Source organism: Pollachius pollachius (assembly GCF_949987615.1).
Source record: "Pollachius pollachius genome assembly, chromosome: 4".
In the NCBI taxonomy this organism is placed as follows: domain Eukaryota; kingdom Metazoa; phylum Chordata; class Actinopteri; order Gadiformes; family Gadidae; genus Pollachius; species Pollachius pollachius.
The window spans coordinates 12,906,473-12,924,142 of NC_136937.1; the positions used below are offsets into that span (position 1 = coordinate 12,906,473).

Genomic DNA, 17,670 nt, shown 5'->3' on the forward strand with positions numbered 1-17,670 from the left:
ACTCATCTCCATACTCTATAGTGTCCAACCTATACTACTTGCCACGCCGCCTCCAGCTTCTATTGGACGTTCTGTCCGAGTAGGGAGGAGATAGGGCGGAAAGTACCCCCAGCATTGAAAAGTTCTGGCGTTAGCCCTGGATTGATGCAGGACTATTTAACATATCTTTGACCAGCTTTGATCTATATTCAAATCGTCCTATAGGCTACATGTGTGTATGAATGATGCTGTGATCTGATGATGGAGACGCGGTCCGTCAGAACAGCGTTGTATGTTGTTTGCGCTCTGTTATGTCTCACTCGGTGTCACGGAGAGCTCAATCCCAAGGGTATAAATGTCTGTGAGTACATGTGAGTATTTATTTTTATTGTATTTAACCTGATTGAAAGTCTTATGTATGAGTTCTGTTTTTTCTTAGGGCTGTATAAAGGATTTTGACAATTCAGCTGAAGGCTCCTGCGCCAGCATCCATATGCAGGCTAAAGATGTTTATAATTCTGTCGTCCTCTCCAGTATAACTTTTTCAAGTGTGAACATGACGCTCAGAGGCAAGTAAAGAAATTAGTTAATGAAAAATATTGATACTTTCCCGTTGAAACCTGAACATGTCTCCACAGCCCTGGACATTTCCAGTGCTGCAGTGGTTGGAGACATGTGGCAGACGAATGCCCAGCGGGTAGGCTCAACATCAGACGACCATAACACATGGGTTATTCCGATGCGATTTGTAATCATTGATTGTTATTCTTCGCCTTCCTTAATTACGTCATAATTATTGGTATTTCAGCAATATGTGAGGGGAATTTCACTTGCGTGGAGAATGAAGTCTGTGTGCGTCCCAATGAATGCCGCTGTCGCCATGGTTACTTTGGAGCTACTTGTGATATGAGTGAGAAAAATACATTTTATCTTTTCATTTTATTCATTCACTTTGGTCATCCTTGTTAAAGATTGTCTTTTACAAACTTTATTTGCTTTAGACTTAACATGACTCATTAGCTCTGTTTGGAGTCTGGATTGCAACTTTAAATGCATGTCAAATTGTCAATGTAATTGCCATGCTTATGTGTTGCTTTATTTGACAATCATGTACGTAGGGTATCATTTTGTACCCATTATGGCCTGGCTCAAAAACGGTTAATCTCAAGCATTTTCAAAGTTCCCCCCCAGTTGTGTTAAATCTCAGACAGAGGGGAGTGGATATGGGGCTACAACCTGGGATGTAAACATAGAACAGTTTTGAAATGATTATCTTTGGGATTCGGTTGTTTCTTCAATAATTCAACAAAGGATCACGCACACGTCTTTCTGATTTCATACATGAAATTATCATTGAAAAAATATTGACTCGAAACCCATATCATGGACACCTCACCCCCATGTCCTCGCAGAATGCCCACCCCAGTTCTGGGGCCCCGACTGCAAGGGCAGTTGCGCCTGCCACCCCTTCGGCCGCTGTGACGACGTGACCGGGGCCTGCACCTGCCAGCCTGACCGATGGGGCGCCCGCTGCCGGCTGTCCTGCGGCTGCCGTCAGGGCACCTGCGACCAGGGCACCGGCGTGTGCACGTGCCGTCCGGGCTTCTGGGGCCCGCAGTGCTCCAAGGCCTGCGCCTGTAGCGGGGAATCGCAGTGTGACGTGGTCTCGGGCCGGTGCCACTGCAACGCCGGGTGGTACGGCCCCGCCTGCGACTCCCGCTGCGTGTGCAGTGGCTCGCCCTGCGAGCAGCTCACGGGCCGCTGCCAGTGTGATGAGCAACGATGGGGCGGGCAGTGCGAGCGCATGTGCCAGTGCGTCCACGGACGCTGTAGCCAGGCCGACGGTTCCTGTGCCTGCAGGCCGGGGTTCCGGGGGAGGCACTGCAGGGAGCCATGCCCGGCGGGCTCATATGGGCAGAACTGCAGGAACAAGTAGGTGGACCTAAGTGTTGTTCTCAAGTTAGAGAAAGTTGGCATAATGCGTTGCCCACATAAGGTCCATTGTAACACATGTCAATTAAAGGTGTGATGTCTACAGTGCCTGTCTTTATAGCAATGAAATTCCCTTTGTGGTGTGGTGGGTTTGTATACTCCATCCCATAATGTGTGAACACCTTTGAGTGGCCAATCTTTGTTTATTCCTCAGTGTTCAGCATAAGCGGTAGCAGCAGTATGCATCCCCCTTTGTTTTTCCAAAGTCCCACATCTGTGTGGCTGTGAATGCGGCTGTCTGTCTGTAGGTGTGGCCACTGTAAAGGTCAGCAGCCCTGCAAGGTAACAGAGGGTCTCTGTGTAACCTGCGACCGGGGCTGGAACGGCACGAGGTGTGACCAGAAGTGTGCCAACGGCTTTTTTGGAGAAAACTGCCAAGAGGTGTGCCCGGTGTGCAAAGATGGACACTTCTGCAACCGCATGGATGGCACATGTCCTCACTGCAATCCCGGCTGGATAGGAGAGAGGTACGAGAATAACCATGACTTCTTAGATAAACTTCTTTAAAGGCGCAGTAGGGAAGGTTCAAGAGCTATAATCTAAGTGTATTTTTTATTTAAGTAATTGCATCGCCATCAGCCAGCAATTGGCAAATGCGCTGTGAGAATATCGCTTTCAAGTTGGCTGGTTCTACATTTGTATGAGACAATTACGATTTTAAACTGCTCCCGGCCCATTCCTAACCAATCAGGGCATCTCTTCCGGTACATGAAATGCAACATTCGTCAATGGTGGAGAAAGGGAGACAGCAGAGAGGGAGGGGATTTCTGGGTGGTTTATTTTCACAATCTTGCTCCATTTCATTCTTTACTGCTCTCTTAAAAACTCTCAATTCTTACCAACAGCACCTTTAATCAAAACTTTTTTAGTCTAAAACGATTATGTCAACACAATAAAGTGAACTATCATGATAGCAACAACAAGGTCTTATCATGATAACCAATATTTAATCTAACCTGTCAACAGATGTGTCAACTATTTGAATCTTTTTGTATCCATAGGTGTGAGATCAAGTGCCCCAATGCAACATATGGGGACAACTGTGTCAGCGAGTGCCAGGATTGCTTCAATGGCACATGCCACTTTGTGACGGGAGACTGCGTCTGTGGCCCCGGCTTCCATGGAGCAATGTGAGTTATCCAATGATCAGAGAATTAGAGGTGCCAGGTTAGCTTCTGAATCGCCTCTCCTTCCACAGAAAATCAGGATGATTATCAGGCTTGTACTAAAGTATTATAAGGCTGAACTGAATCATTGGGGATACATGAACATATTTATTAACATACTCATTGAATTAATGATGTGCACAGAACTAACATATTCAATAATAAACCATGTATTTTATTCTGTTCTTTGTCCTTACAGTTGTAACGCGAGCTGTTCTGCTGGTCAATACGGCATAAACTGTAACCAAACATGCTCCTGTTATGACAACGACTGCGATCCAGTGTCGGGAAAATGCAACCTAGGTAAGTGTACCTTCCCTCTCTTAATTCCCATTTTTCCCATTTGAAAATGGGAATTACTACCCTGACTACACAGACTGTTACGATGAGCGTCATGCATTATCTTGAACGGAGCCTTCCGACGCTTGGTCCTCCAGAAAGGAACCAGAGAAGGGGCTTAGTGGCCGCTGGGCTGCTGTTCTGCCTCCTGCTCTTACTGCTGCTGTCCCTGCTCTGCTGGGGGTTGCTGCGCAGACATGTATACATCGACAGGTAAGACACATGTTGAGTAACTAGGACCACAGGAATGATGTTATCAAGTATTTGTCAGTTGTTTGTCATTTCACTTATACAAAGGTTTAAATGAAGTGGTTTTGTCTGGTTTCTGTTGAAGCAGCCATGAGAATAAAGCCAAACAAAGCCTCTTTGGTGGATTCACAAGGATAAGTTATAAGCTGCCTCGGGTTCCACTGCGAAGACAGAAGCTGCCCAATGTTCTTGGTAAGGATATAGGTTTTACCTTCAACAGCTGTCCAATGACGGTACACTGTTTTCATGCTAACTGTTCATGGTATGGACATGGGTTTTTACCATGAACGGGTATCGATTCAGGTTTAACCTTACGGTAGTCCAATAACAATGTTTTCATGATAACTGTTAAGATATGCAATGCCCAATGTTGCAAAATGAAGCCATTGTACTTGATCATATCTAACTTTCAGCACAGGTATCATTTAACTTACCAGGTTGGAAAAAGCTCACCTAAATCATTTTTTCCCAAAAGCAATAGTCCCACTTATGTATACCCATTCAGTTGTTTCAAACACACACACACATTCCAACAAGGGTGTGGACCATTAGCAGGAAGTAGCAAAATTACCTAAAACTGCAGTCCTTTCCTCCACTAGGCATAGAGAAGGGAACAGGAAAATTAAGCTTTTCTGTAGAGCAGTAATAGTTGTAACACTCTTACTAAATGAATACTACATTCATTACTTGTAACTTTATTTTTTCAAAATAATCACCAAAAATCATATATGACAGTAAATAGAATATATATGGATTGGAATTATTGATTTGTAATAGTGGGAAAGTAGTGATATTTCTTACTGGCTAGTTTATTGTAAGCTTTGTATGTCTGGCGGCTTGTTGAGCAGAAGACACAACGATATGTATATGGAATGACTTTAACATACACTCATGTTTTACAGTATCCCACCATGACCATGAAAACACGTTGGACTGCAGTTTCATCGAGACCCCCTCCCCGTCTACAGGGGACCAGCCAACCCCTTCCTGTTCCTCAAGAGGATCCCGCTGCTCGGTGGAGACCACAGAAAACAGCCCTGTCTGCTCCAGCCTGCATGGTAAGCCTGTAAAAGACTTGCTTGTTCGCTGCCTTTATTGGTTCAACATTTTATAGGTGTTCTGGTTGTTGCTAGAGCTTATATCTGTGTAGGTTTTTTACTCTTTACTTAACTCAGCTCATTTAAACATACTACCCTTAAGATAAAATTGGCATCCTGTCTGTTAAGTAAAGCAATGAACCCTTGACCTGAATTATCTTAAATTGCGGGAAGTGATTGTTTACAGTGGAAGGAAATAATCGCCACTTCATCAGGAAGAATTCTCAGCCATTATGTTTGGTGGGCAAGTTGAGCTGCAACTAAACAACAATTAAAATGATACAGACTGCTCAAGTGTGGACCCTGAGGGACACAAGAATGCATATCATAATCAAGTAAATAACATCTCTCATGTCCGGACAAGGTTAAGTTTCCTATTCTAGAGACGGGCAATTAAAGATATTCAGAGCAGCAAACTTGTAAGATTTAACAAAAGTAATAAAATATTTGTGTTATCATTAATAAAAAAAAAATGTTAAAGGATGGAGGGTTCGACTTTTCATCATTTATAGTTACAAGTTACTAAGTCGCATTACTAGCTAAATTGAGAACAGCAGTGGCCCCACTTCACCTACGGATTGTTAGTTTTATACTTTTTCTCAATGGTGAATGTTTGAATGTCTGCCTTATTCTGCTCTCTCAATGCCTCTTTCAGAAACCGCCACGGAGAGCAAATCAAAAGCAGAGCGATTCAACAGAACAGAGACCACATTGTTGTTGTCTGAGGAAGATGAGCTGGAAGCCCAGACGGATCACGTCTACGAGGTCAGCCCTAGGATAACAGAGCCATGTTTAGACGACCCCAGGGAACTGACCTACCACACTGTGACCAAGAACCCTCCCCGTTTGGGCTGTGCACCCCCTGGCGGACCCTCGCTAGGGGGCTCCGTACCCCCACCAGCCCAACAAGAGGGTGATGGCTTGACCGACCCTCTTAAAGAAAACACAAAAATCAATGCTGCAGGAAGGGTTAAACCCAGGCCTCCGGACCCGTCCACAAAGCCCAGGGGATCTTGGATCCACCAATCCAAGAGTCAGAAACAGAAGATCCAGGCGGACAGCGTTCAACACGGCACAAAGAGTACTGAGAGGAGAACCGGTACAGGGTCGGTCCCCTCTACTGTGACTCAGAGTGTGGAGGAGCAGGAGACCCTGGTGGAGCAAAGCAACTCCACGAGAAGCCCGTCTGGGTTTCTCCCACTAGAGCCCATTTGCAGGGCAGTGCAGAGCGTTTTGAGGCAGATAAGACATACGGACGGAGAACCTGCGGCGTCCAAAACATCGTCTGGAAAACATCCAGAGGGCGCAGAATCCAACTGTGAAGTTGTTCCACCACGCGGCATGGCCCCCCAGCCGAAGAACCTGGTTCTGAAGAACAACCATGAGAGCGGACAGGAGAGCGGCAGGCCGTCTCAGCCATCAGCACGGAACAAGGAGAAGCAACCAAGCCAGGCGGGGTCCCAGGTAGGCTCCATGAGAAGCTCTCCGGTTCTGACAACGAGCAGTCCACATAATGGAGATTCGCTGCCGAGCACGGCTGACAGCCCAGGGAAGGAGGGCTTGAGGAATGTACGAAAAGGTACTCTCACATATCCGAAGACCACGACGAAAAAGCCAGTACAAATAATGGATCCTCAGGAAGGACATATATATTCCAAAATCAATACAAATGAGTAAAGATGAGGCAATATCACTGCATTTGATCAATACCAAGAAACTAATATTTGTAAAAGTCAGAACTGGACTGGACTAACTGTTCTAAAATATATGAATATTCTGACATGTTTGATTTTATTGCAGGGAAAGCAAGGCAACGCAGTGCTTCATACCTTGACCCTGGTATTATAGAATACCAAGAATGTGTTGGATACACAATTGGCCTTATATTAGGGAAATGTATTAGTTGCAATTGTACTTTAAAATGTAATAAAAATCATTATCAATTCCATATTTCTTTAGTTTTACCAAAGCAAAGTTTTATAAATGTTTTGACATGTACCATATAAAACCAAAACTTCAAAAGGGTTTGATAAACTAGAGCAATACAGAATTGTTGTGCAGATTTGTCACATTACTGTGTACAACATATGCCGTACATATGACCTGCTTGGTTGGACGTTGTAGAGTTTAAGGATCAGTGTATTTTTTTTTTAGTTTTGATGTACGGTACTTGCATAAACTCTATCAGAGACAGCTGCACTGATTGATGTTAAACCTCATTGAAAGGTCAGTCAAATTAAAATCAACTGTTCTTTAAAAAAATCAGTGTACAACATGATTGTTTCACAGCCAAGATTGCTTAAAAATCTATAGTGGGGAATGAAGGTTTTACATTTTCAATAATATTCTGGTGCAACAACTGCTCAGTCTTTTTTTCTGCCTACTTTGTTGATGGACTATTTGACCAGGTAACATGCAATTGTAACGCTTATGTAAAGATATCTTGCCATGTTAAATAAAAAAAATGTTCTTTATTCATAACCATTATTCTTAACATGCTTCCTCAAACACTGATTGCTTTAGTTGTACTAGTGTTGTATAAATTTGTATTTCAATCAAAAAGTCATGTCCTGAAAAACAGTAATATGGTCTGCTCATATACGCACTATGAATAAAACCATTACACGATCTTAGATTTACAAGTGTGTTTAATTTAACAAGTCATGAAAACGATTAGGGAGAAGGGAAAGCGAGACAAACTATGACAGAAGAGAGGACAAGTTGACCGGCCCAGTGAATCCATCTGGGTTGTGTTCTGCCCAGTCTATAAAACTTCCACCAGGTGTGTCGCAGCCGTCCAGTACAGGACCGTCCCAACATTGTCCACATAATCAGGGAAGAGATGCGTGATAGGATGGAGCATTAGAGATGAGCTGGGCTTCTTTGCAGTAGCAGGACATCTTACTCCTCCTTCACCTCGTATTTGTGTTTGATGTGGTTCCAGAGTTTCTGAAACAAAGCGACCATAATAAACTTTACAGACCTCCTTTGCAAGTGTGCCTTTAACAAATAAACATGGTGAGACGTATAGATGGCGCTACTTTGCGTTATCTGCTGTGATGCAGTTAGCTACCTGCATGCTAATCTAAAGCTAGCGTCCGTTCGTCCTCTACATGGAAGGTCAGGTTATGAGGTATTAGCTGCTTAACGACCACACTCACCCCCCGGTTCAACTGCTCAAACACAGCATCACCACCTTGGTCGAAGATGCGTTCGAAAAACACTGCTCCCACTATGATAGTGACAGCGAAGGTGGACGTCCTCCGGAACAGCAGGCTGTAGACAGTCTTTGCCAGCGCCATGTTGAGATCAGAGTGGAGACTCAGGGAAAGCGGAAGCCTATAAGGTTCAATTCCCCTGGTTTTTTATGTTGCGTAAGTGGGATGCACGAAAAGAAAATACGATTCACACAAAATGTGATTTTTTTTCCTATTCGTTAAACTTATTCTATGTACTTTTGTTTTTAAATAGGGCCAGTTCTTCGTTTTTTTAAAAGTAATATCAGTAATTTGTTCTACGTCACAAAACATGGAAATGACGTCAAAATACGTCACTTCCCATTGAGATAACAACACAACTGAAGGTAAAGTTACATTCTCCCATATTCTGTATCTTTGTTGGACCATACGCTGATATGTTCATCAATCAGTGTCAATTATTTCTCTATGTGTTTGTAGAGCTAACAGTTTGGTGGCATAGTGTGAGTGCTAGGCTACGCTAGGTATGCACCAGTATGCACGCGTTACTATGATTGAAACCTTTCAGCCTGCCCCTTGATAAACCATTGATCAGTTGTGTGTTGCAATATGGACATTAATTAAGGCCTGATTTCAGAGTTGACTCTTTCTACTGTTGTGGGACTGAATTCGACTAAATTGGCCTTTGAGCTTTTGGGTACCATATGAATTGTTTAGCTTCACAGCCGTGCCAATCAGGTCAAGTCTCTTTTGTTTAATTTGATTGACTACCATGTGTGTTTGATGACTTGCTGGTGGGATCCCTGCAGAGACGGGGTTAGGGAAACACGGACATGTTTTGAGCAACGATTTGCACCAGCATATATATATATACAGGGTGCGATTTGTGAAAAAACCAGAGGGGGGGATAATTTTGAGAAACATTTTAAAATGTTTCAAAATGAAGACGGACCCTGTGTATTTTGGGTGTTAATAATTACGATGTAATGGTGAAAATACTTTGGGTGGGGGGGATAATTTTTATCCCCACCGAGGATAAAAATAATTCAGCAGAGGGTAGGACGTGTAAACCAGAGGGGGGGATAATCCCCACCATCCCCACCGGCAAATCGCATCCTGTATATATATATATATATATATATATATATATATATATATATATATATATATATATATATACTGACAGTATAATAGTTATTATTAGACGTTTTAAGCTGTTGAGATATTGAACTGCTTGTCAGAACTTTACTTGCTGAATCGGTGTGTTGCTATTATTACTTACTATTATTATAATTCATATTTAATATTATTTTTTAAATCCTAGAAGTTGAACCATGGGGAGGCGGTATTACTGCGACTACTGTGACCGGTCCTTTCAGGACAACATGCACAACCGGAAAAAACACCTCTTCGGAGTTCAGCACCACAGATCCAAGAAGGCTTGGTTCGATCATTTTAGAGGTAGGAAGGATCAAATTTTTCACATTTTATTTATTTTTAGGATTTTACTGGCACAGCTTCAAGCAAAGTCTGCAGATGTTAACCTCTGTTATCTTTGTTGTTCATGACCATTTTAAAATAAGACACTGCAGCCATCCTACAGGACGAGCAAGCAAAGAAACCATGCAGGAAGTTTCTACAGACAGGTAGGATCAAAATAAAAAACAATAATGTTAAACTTTGGGATTTATGTAAAAAAGCTATTTTTAGTAACATCCTTACCTCTACATTAGGAAATTGTGGCTTTGGCCCCAGTTGCCGATTTTCCCACATGTCCGAAGAAGAGATGGAACAGCTAAGAATGCAGATTGAAGGTGAGTTGTAGCCACAAGGTGGTGCTGTTCACCAGGCTACTTCAAGGCTGCATTCATTATGTTGGGCTTGTTGGACATGGCATTATTCCACCATATGTTGCCAGTAATATCACAGTAAAAGTAATTTAATATTTCATTTAAAGTCTTCATGGTGTATACAAAATGTGTTTTTGCTGTGTTATATGCTTAACCCTAGTCCTTTATTGGACAAATATAAATGGAACAGAGCATTTGCTTTAAAGGTCAATGCCGGTCTTGGCCATTGTAACAGTCTCTCCTGGCTTCATTAAAACAGCAGTCACCAATATAATAACTTTGCTGTGACAAAGAGCATTTTGCTTGAGCGTGCCTGAATGCCAACAAGGGCAATATAGCACTTTCACCTTTTGGTATTAATGTGTGTCGGTCAGTACAGAGTTTTTATGGACAACATAACATTGACTCTCCATATCAGTTATTTACAAAATGTATTTTCACAAAGATTAAAGTGCTTTATTGTTATTATTTACAACTGTGGCTGTCCCACTCATGCTAAATGCTACTAGTATAATCAGCATTAAGAAGCAATAGTTTGATCCCGAAAACAGGTACCGTTCTTGAAGCAATTCTCTTACGTAATGGAGGAGAGTGACTCATTTTTCTGTCTGTTTTTAGACGAAAGGAGCCGCAGAGAAGACCCCCAGTACAGGGGCTCAGCGGCGGGGGGCGTGGAGGAATGGCTGGCGAAGCGGCAGAAGAGGAAACCTGCCCATGGCAGCGGCGGGTAGGAGCTGGCGTCAGTGGCCCTCAGTACTTCATTAGTCACGGCCGAGCGTGGCTAACGTTTACGCCTCCACACCATTAGCCACACCTCAACCCCTTTCCCTTGTGTTCTCCCTACAGAGCGTCGGCGGAGGAAGAGGAGGAGGAGGAGGAGGAGGAAGAACAAACGGCGAGCGATGTCGCCCAACATCTGCTCTCCATCCCTGACCTGCCGCCCTCCCTCCGGCCCCCTCCCCCGGGGGGCTGGAGGGTTGACCTGGACACGGAATGGGGATGAACGATGCTTAATAATTCATATAGAGCCGCCGCGACGCAACCTTTAGCAAGGTCACAGCCGTCACATCAGGGGATGTGTCGGTGCAACATGACAGGGGTGTGTTGTCCGGTTTGGTGTTTCCTTCTTATGATCCCGTAAATGCAACCGTACATATTGACCCACATTCCAGGGCGTAGGAAAGGGAAGCATCACTTCCCATCTCAGTGAGTTATAGCGGTGGTATTGCCTGTTTTGAGTGATTCTATTGTTATCTTGCACAATGGGTAACCTTGTGTGTCTGATGCAACATTCTGTCACCTTGATATGTTTTTTACAATTTGAGCTGTGTGATTTATAATTGACTGGTTTTACAGTGTTCTTTGTTAACCTTTTTTTATTTTATAGTTCCGTATTGTATTTTTCACTTTTACAAGCACGAGCTTTCACAATTATGTGTTCATTTCTTCATCAATATTTTTTACAGAAATAACGAAAGTTATTAATTCTCAACATTAAGTACAGCATTCACACAACCTAATTTGTGACAGATGGGCCTCTTAATATACACATGCAATTTACTATTAAAACTAATTTTGTCACTGATAAGGGTACTTCTCTTATTAAATAAGGATATCTGTCATTTCATAATGAACACAATTCTGTGTTCATATCAAACAAATGGTCATCAACAATTTGTGCAAGATCCCGCCCCCCCTCCAACCACATTGGCACATTCATTAGCATGCTGGAAGCCTGTTGCTTCTGTAATGACCGTCACATCACTGCATTTTTCACTGCCACGCCTCGCTCTGCGCTCTTTACCACCTTAACCTCAGCCAGTCTTAGCCAGTCACCAAGGAGCTGATGTGAATACCAGATAACACACCGTGTCGTGTAGAAAGATGGATGAAACCTCTCGCATGATATCCATATCACCGGTGCCCTTGAGGAGCTCTGGTTGTTGTTGTGGTAATAGACAAACACATCTCCCACATGTTGCCTTAATATTGTGGTCCACACTGGTATTGCTCGAGAAAAGATTAGCAGGTCTTGGACTCTTAACACCAGCTTCATCTTCTCATTTGCATTTCGGTCATTTGGAATACCATCAATCAAGGTTAAGTCGTTAGGGTCAGACAACCCTGTGTGTTACCCTTCAGAACCGTGAATCTGCCAGGGGGGTCTGTCGCTAACAAAGGAGATCGGTGAACAACAAACCAAAGAAAAAATCATTGTATGTTTTTGACCCTTCAGATATCTAAAGGAAATGAGTCATGTTAAACACATGCATCTTGCTGTGCTGTTTCCAGGACGAGAGCCACTCCGTTCTTCCTTAGCGAACTGGAGCCAAAACATTGGAAAACCTGGTCAGTTCTTAAAATGAAATAAAAAACTAAACTAAAGGAATAAACTTCACCATTCCGTGTGTGAATAATTCGAGTAGTGCAACCTAAATAAATTGTGCTGGAACTTTGAAACATGCTGGACTTGGAGATATATTGTAGGCCCACATTTCCACAATACTGATAGTCTCCCATTACAGATATTCAGAGATAATTGGCTACATTTATATATGTTTATTGCCTCTGTAAATATTATGCAGTGGTTTGATTCACCATTAGTATGCAAATCTGAATGCCAGAACTGACCATTAAATACGTGGAAAGTTTAGCTTAGCATTTTGTCTAACGTTACTTTGTGTTCACTCCTTGCTTTTTTGTCGTTCTCGGTTCCTCCCAGGCAGGAGTTTTATTCAGCCCTGTTGGAATAATTCTGCTGGTGTTGGAAGAGATGCGCTTTTCTAAATTGACTGCTTCTGGTTTTTAATTGTCACTGGCTGAGTGCCCCAGTTATTTGGGAGAATGCATAACTTGGTTGGAGTTTTGAATGTTTTATTGGAGCAGGCAGAACATCACAGCCTAAATTCATAAAATTAATAAGACTAATGCTTGCATTATTCATATTCTCAGTTCATTTATTCATAAATTTCATTGCGATGAACACCTTCTGTAAAGAGGCGGTATGATTAGGCTACTCTAGTTGATCGCCTTTTCGCAGGTCGATGATTATTTGAACCCCAAAAAATACAAAATATAATGTGTGACAAATGTTCTCAAGTCCTAAAGGCTGTAACACATCTAAAATATAACAGGGCCAACCAGTGTTAGGAGTACTCTTATTCCTCTCCACACCAAGGGTGCCAAGAGCCCCCTGGGTAAGGAGGTGGGGGGCGGAGATGGTGGGGGTTGGGGGTGCACTCAGCTGTCAGTCAGACGGGGACTTGTTTGGGGCTAAACTCAGGAATCAGTGAACACGTCCACACCAGGCTCCGTTCCGCCCACCGCACTGTCAAACCTAGCAGTCGTCAAACATCAGACGTGTGAACCTAGAAAACAACTGAGTAAGTGAAGCCTGATGCTGACATGCCTTGTGTGTATGTGTGTTTTTGTGTGTGTGTTGGTCTGTGTGTGTGTGTGTGTGTGTGTGTGTGTGTGTGTGTGTGTGTGTGTGTGTGTGTGTGTATATGTGTGAGAGATTGGGTGAGGGTGGATGAGTTCAGTGGATAACATTTTAATTGAAAGTGTCCTATTGAAATTTAAAGTTTCTCTGGGTGACCCAAACTGTCTCAGAAGTTAGTCCGTCTGTTTTAGAGAACCTATTTTCCTACGAAATGTGGTCCGAGCTTCTCTGTAACCGCAAGGTTAAACCGTGGGAGCACCGTTTGTTAGAATCCGAGCTGGAATGACATTAGATGTACGAGCGGCTTTTAAAACCTTAAAGAAGAATACTACTGTCTCCTGGTAGCATGCAGCGCTCTTCATGTCAGGAACGAGTCTTGTTTGAGGCTCTTGTCCTGTCAATGCCGCTGCTAGAAAGTGACAACCACCCACTTCTGCTGATGATGGCAGAGCTCCGAGGCCTTTGAGTGGAGCTGGGGCTCTCCGAGAATAAACTGAAGGAAAGAAAAGTGGGACAATGAAATGCATCAGTGTTTTAAAGATTATTTTATATATGTAGACCAATTTAAAGGTAGATTGAATCGTTTTTGCATGTTTGTTGAAATTCCCTTAACATCCCTATAGCAATCAATAAATAAAATTATCTGATAATATAATTAATAACCTGGTGTCTATGGCAGTCATAGGCGTGTAATAAGCCCATGCAATCATTTCCTTCAGCCCGAATGAAATGATTGCTTACCTGTCAGTCTAGCTACCTGCCCGGCTACCTGTGTGCTCTCTGCCCGTGCACTCATTGCACATGATAAGAGTCTTCCACGAGGCTAGAGGCAGACCTATTGCTGAAGCTAGCAAGCTAGTCATGTGTTTTGGAGGAGATGCTTTAGAGGGAGGGCTGATGGGAAGTCTTATTTATCTTGGTTGTATACTTATAAAAAAATGAGTTTACTCTGGTGCATTTCTTAAAAATGCCAACCCTCCCTTTATCTGGAAATCCCAGTAAGGGAGATGGAAACTTAGCATAACACCTTGCAGAGGGAGGATATTACATAGACTAATATATTAACTTCAAGCCTCAAGAAATAAAGAAAGAAACAGATTTCCAGACTTTGTGTCTAATCCGATGTATGAGTTACAAAGACAGATAAGCGGGGAGGGGATGGTTGGTTTAAGTCAGAGAAATTCATTAATAAATTAAAAACAAACGGCGCAGGCCAGCAGCCAGATTGCTTGGCATAAGAAAAGTAAAGAAGGGGAGACAGATATTGAGCATAAACCCAGAGGGGCTGTCAAAGGATGAAGCATGTTATAGAAAGTGTTGCTTGAATGAGACTACCTCCAAATGATTTATTTGAATGAAGAAATTGTTGGAAAAAGCCAAGAGTTGTCGAAACTGACACAGTCAGTCAAAATAATCTTACCATATGTAACCGCTTACATAATAAAATGCTCAGGGCAGGAATCTCAAAGGATGAAAGAATACAGAGAACCGGATGTAAAAATACAAAATTCAAGGGAGAAAAATAATCTACTTTTGTGTATTCCTATTCAGAGTCTGTGGTTGAATAACAACATGGAACACTCATACGTTAAAACCTATACTTTGTCAACCTATTAGCCATTACGTGACCAAATCGACCTTAAATACCTACAGCACACGTGGGACAGTCCTTACTGCTGTATGATATGACACTCCACAGTTGTGTATGGTTTTCTCTTCTCTCTAAATCAACTTTATGGAGAAAGAAGTGAAAAGGTCACAATAACAAAAGTGATGACTGCAGTAAAAATGTTTCATTGTTCAGCTTTGTGGTCTCAAAATACACAAGTGTCTTAAATCACAAGGGTCACCGGCTGACGCTTTCAACCACGCAAGCGCAACAGCTAGCCCTTTGGGAGCAGTAAGGGTTAGGTGCCTTGCTCAGGGTCACCTCAAACCTAGGGGGAACTACTGCGATCCTACCAGTAACATTCTGGTTCCCAGACGAGCTGCTCTCCCTTCCGAGCTACCCTCCTGCCCCTAGTCCTTCCTTGTGTTGCCAGGTTGTACCCCTATATTCCTATTTGACCCAAAGAGTTTATCTGGCTTGCGGCCGGTTGGAGCGTTGGAGCATGTGTTGTTTTACAGGAATTACAGATGGGATGCTTCATACTGAAGCAAGTATAATTCATTATTAATGCTCTTAAATCCTAAATGAGGTTCCTGATCAGGTTCTTTGGCCTTCAGAAAGTTGAGATATACAATAAATATATTATCTTCTCTCCTCCATCCCCCAAATACAAGAACCCATATCTTGGTTGCAGGAAATTCAGAAAGTTCCGTTGAAGCCATCGACTGAATACTGATGTGGGAGTCACAATGGCTCTGGAATATACGTTGAATATAACTATAAGTTTGATATAAGATATTCTTCAGTCAGTGGCACCACTGACACCAGCCCGAACCATTACCACTTTTGGCATTTTGAAATATTTAGAAAACATTAATCCTAACACATTAAAGAGGGCAACCAGGCAACACAGGCTGCACACTGAGGCAAGAGAGGCTGAATATCAACAACACAGTCCACACAACACAAACGCAAAAGGTAAGGAAAAGGTGGATGGCCATGGCCATAACATAGCGAAACAGGGTTGATGATCCATCAGCTCATCTATGTAAGCAATACATCATCTTCTTGTGAAACTATTCAGTTTCATACTCTGAATTTCATAGCTGTTTTTACAGCATTTTTAGTGTGATACTTCACTGGCCCCATCTGGCCAACCCATTGAAAATGTTCTGAGGGTATGGGGGCTTCCAGCCGGCATTAAATCTGACAGCGGTGAATCAGCTTATCCCTCAACAGCAAGCAGAAAAGCATTTTTTTTAAATGATATTAGCATATATTATTTGAAAAAACAACTTAGGGGACTATAACATGACGACATGGCTCGTTGGAAGTAATTGCTTTTCAGAGCAAACTAAGAGACTGCTCACTGTCGCCACTGTGGGCACACAACTTCCAGTGTGCTGCGTAGTTCATCTGAGGAACACACTTGCCCGTGGCCAATCAATGCACTGATTACAAGCCAAGCAGACATTTATCTGGTGTCAGTTGCTGTATGCCCCACCCCCGCCCATAACTTGACAGGTTTCTGAGGAAAATAAAAATGCAGATACATTCGTTATATTTAACTTCTAAACCCTTAATCCACACAGAAAGATAAAACATGTCTTGTCGGGATTTGATTCAATAGCACACATTTGCAACCTTCATTGATTTGAAGAATCAAATTCAACGTGACAATCACACATTGTTAGGAAATGTTTTCTGTTTTTCTTCCTTAAGTTTGAGTCCTGCAGGCATACAGTGTTTTCCGATGAGTAGAATGAGACCATCTGCTGCTTGGCTTTTGCGAGTGCTTTTTCCACTTGTGTGCCAAAGGCACCTACACCCGTTTTGTAGCCAGGGTGCAGGTGTAAACAGGTGCGCAAGTCCTCTCTGCAAAGCCACTACGGCAAATGAATAACAGTGCATTTATTTTCAGACTGGCTTCAAAATCTATTGCATTTTCATCTCATTTAAATATATTCTTAATGAGTCTGTGGGCATCAGACTCTTTAATAGCAGCGGTCTTGTTTATAACCAGACCTGAACAAGAGAGCAGCAATTGGGACCAAAACAATGAAACTCCACAAATACAATATTTAATAAATAACAGTTGGAGTTGCCAATAGAGGATCTCTCTACAGTATTTAATAGCTGTTTAAAATGCCCCTAGGGTAATTGATTTGGACATCTTCCAATCATTAAGAACATGGAGTTTGAAGGCAAGGGGGCAGAGGATGAGAAATACTTTTTAACGAGCGCAGTACAGATTCAGGGAAGGGATTAAGTTGGATGGATCACAATCCTGAGTTCCCTGAAAACCTCAATTATTTATTTTCTCCAGCTTTAGTTGAACATATAAAGGTCTCAGCACCATGAGTTTCAGTTCATTAGCGCAAAGTGTCACACCTTCGGTGACTTTATCCGTCGTTGACCTCTTCTCACCTTTTCGCTTCCCGAATCCGAAATGGAGGCATGACTAAGTGAGGACTTATTTTACTTACTTACTTTAAACATATAGCTCCTTAACCTCAACCAAAGGAGTCTGCTTTCCATTCTTGCACTTAATTTGGTCTTGATATATCAATTTTTAAAGTTGTTATATTGTAATATTTATATTTGGTCATTATTATTCGCTCACCCAGAGCCCATTTGGGTTTTGGGTTTTTATTATGCGTTAAACCTGCGAAAAAATATGAATAACAACATCTGGTGGGACATTTATGCAATTCTTTTTTATTGGACTCCATGCATCAAGACAGCGGTTA

At 42.4% G+C, this 17,670-nt stretch overlaps 3 protein-coding genes across 5 annotated transcripts; 2 read left to right on the forward strand and 1 right to left on the reverse strand.

Moving 5' to 3' along the window:
• Positions 1–134: 134 nt before the first annotated feature.
• On the forward strand, positions 135–7,326 carry LOC307075230 (scavenger receptor class F member 2-like). 2 transcript variants are annotated; one of them, XM_079735756.1, is made up of 11 exons: positions 135–350; positions 618–676; positions 788–889; positions 1,392–1,911; positions 2,220–2,438; positions 2,973–3,101; positions 3,337–3,440; positions 3,575–3,689; positions 3,811–3,917; positions 4,628–4,783; positions 5,478–7,326. In XM_079735756.1, exons 1-11 carry the CDS (start codon positions 238–240, stop codon positions 6,497–6,499), a joined length of 2,646 nt encoding a protein of 881 aa, XP_079591882.1. In that variant the 5' UTR covers positions 135–237; the 3' UTR covers positions 6,500–7,326. The 2 variants fall into 2 exon arrangements, with proteins under 2 accessions (XP_079591882.1, XP_079591883.1); XM_079735757.1 differs by having other exon boundaries at positions 3,814–3,917.
• Positions 7,327–7,452: 126 nt separating this feature from the next.
• On the reverse strand, positions 7,453–8,152 carry uqcr10 (ubiquinol-cytochrome c reductase, complex III subunit X). The gene is made up of 2 exons (XM_079735758.1): positions 7,984–8,152; positions 7,453–7,771 (listed from the first exon to the last, which is right to left on the reverse strand). The coding sequence occupies exons 1-2, from the start codon at positions 8,122–8,124 to the stop codon at positions 7,724–7,726; spliced, it is 189 nt and encodes a 62-aa protein (XP_079591884.1). The 5' UTR covers positions 8,125–8,152; the 3' UTR covers positions 7,453–7,723.
• A 218-nt stretch (positions 8,153–8,370) lies between these two features.
• zmat5 (zinc finger, matrin-type 5) lies at positions 8,371–11,514 on the forward strand. 2 transcript variants are annotated; one of them, XM_079734964.1, is made up of 6 exons: positions 8,371–8,405; positions 9,344–9,480; positions 9,603–9,665; positions 9,753–9,833; positions 10,488–10,596; positions 10,716–11,513. In XM_079734964.1, exons 2-6 carry the CDS (start codon positions 9,354–9,356, stop codon positions 10,870–10,872), a joined length of 537 nt encoding a protein of 178 aa, XP_079591090.1. In that variant the 5' UTR covers positions 8,371–8,405; positions 9,344–9,353; the 3' UTR covers positions 10,873–11,513. The 2 variants fall into 2 exon arrangements, with proteins under 2 accessions (XP_079591090.1, XP_079591091.1); XM_079734965.1 differs by having other exon boundaries at positions 8,389–8,405; positions 9,347–9,480; positions 10,716–11,514.
• Positions 11,515–17,670: the final 6,156 nt, after the last annotated feature.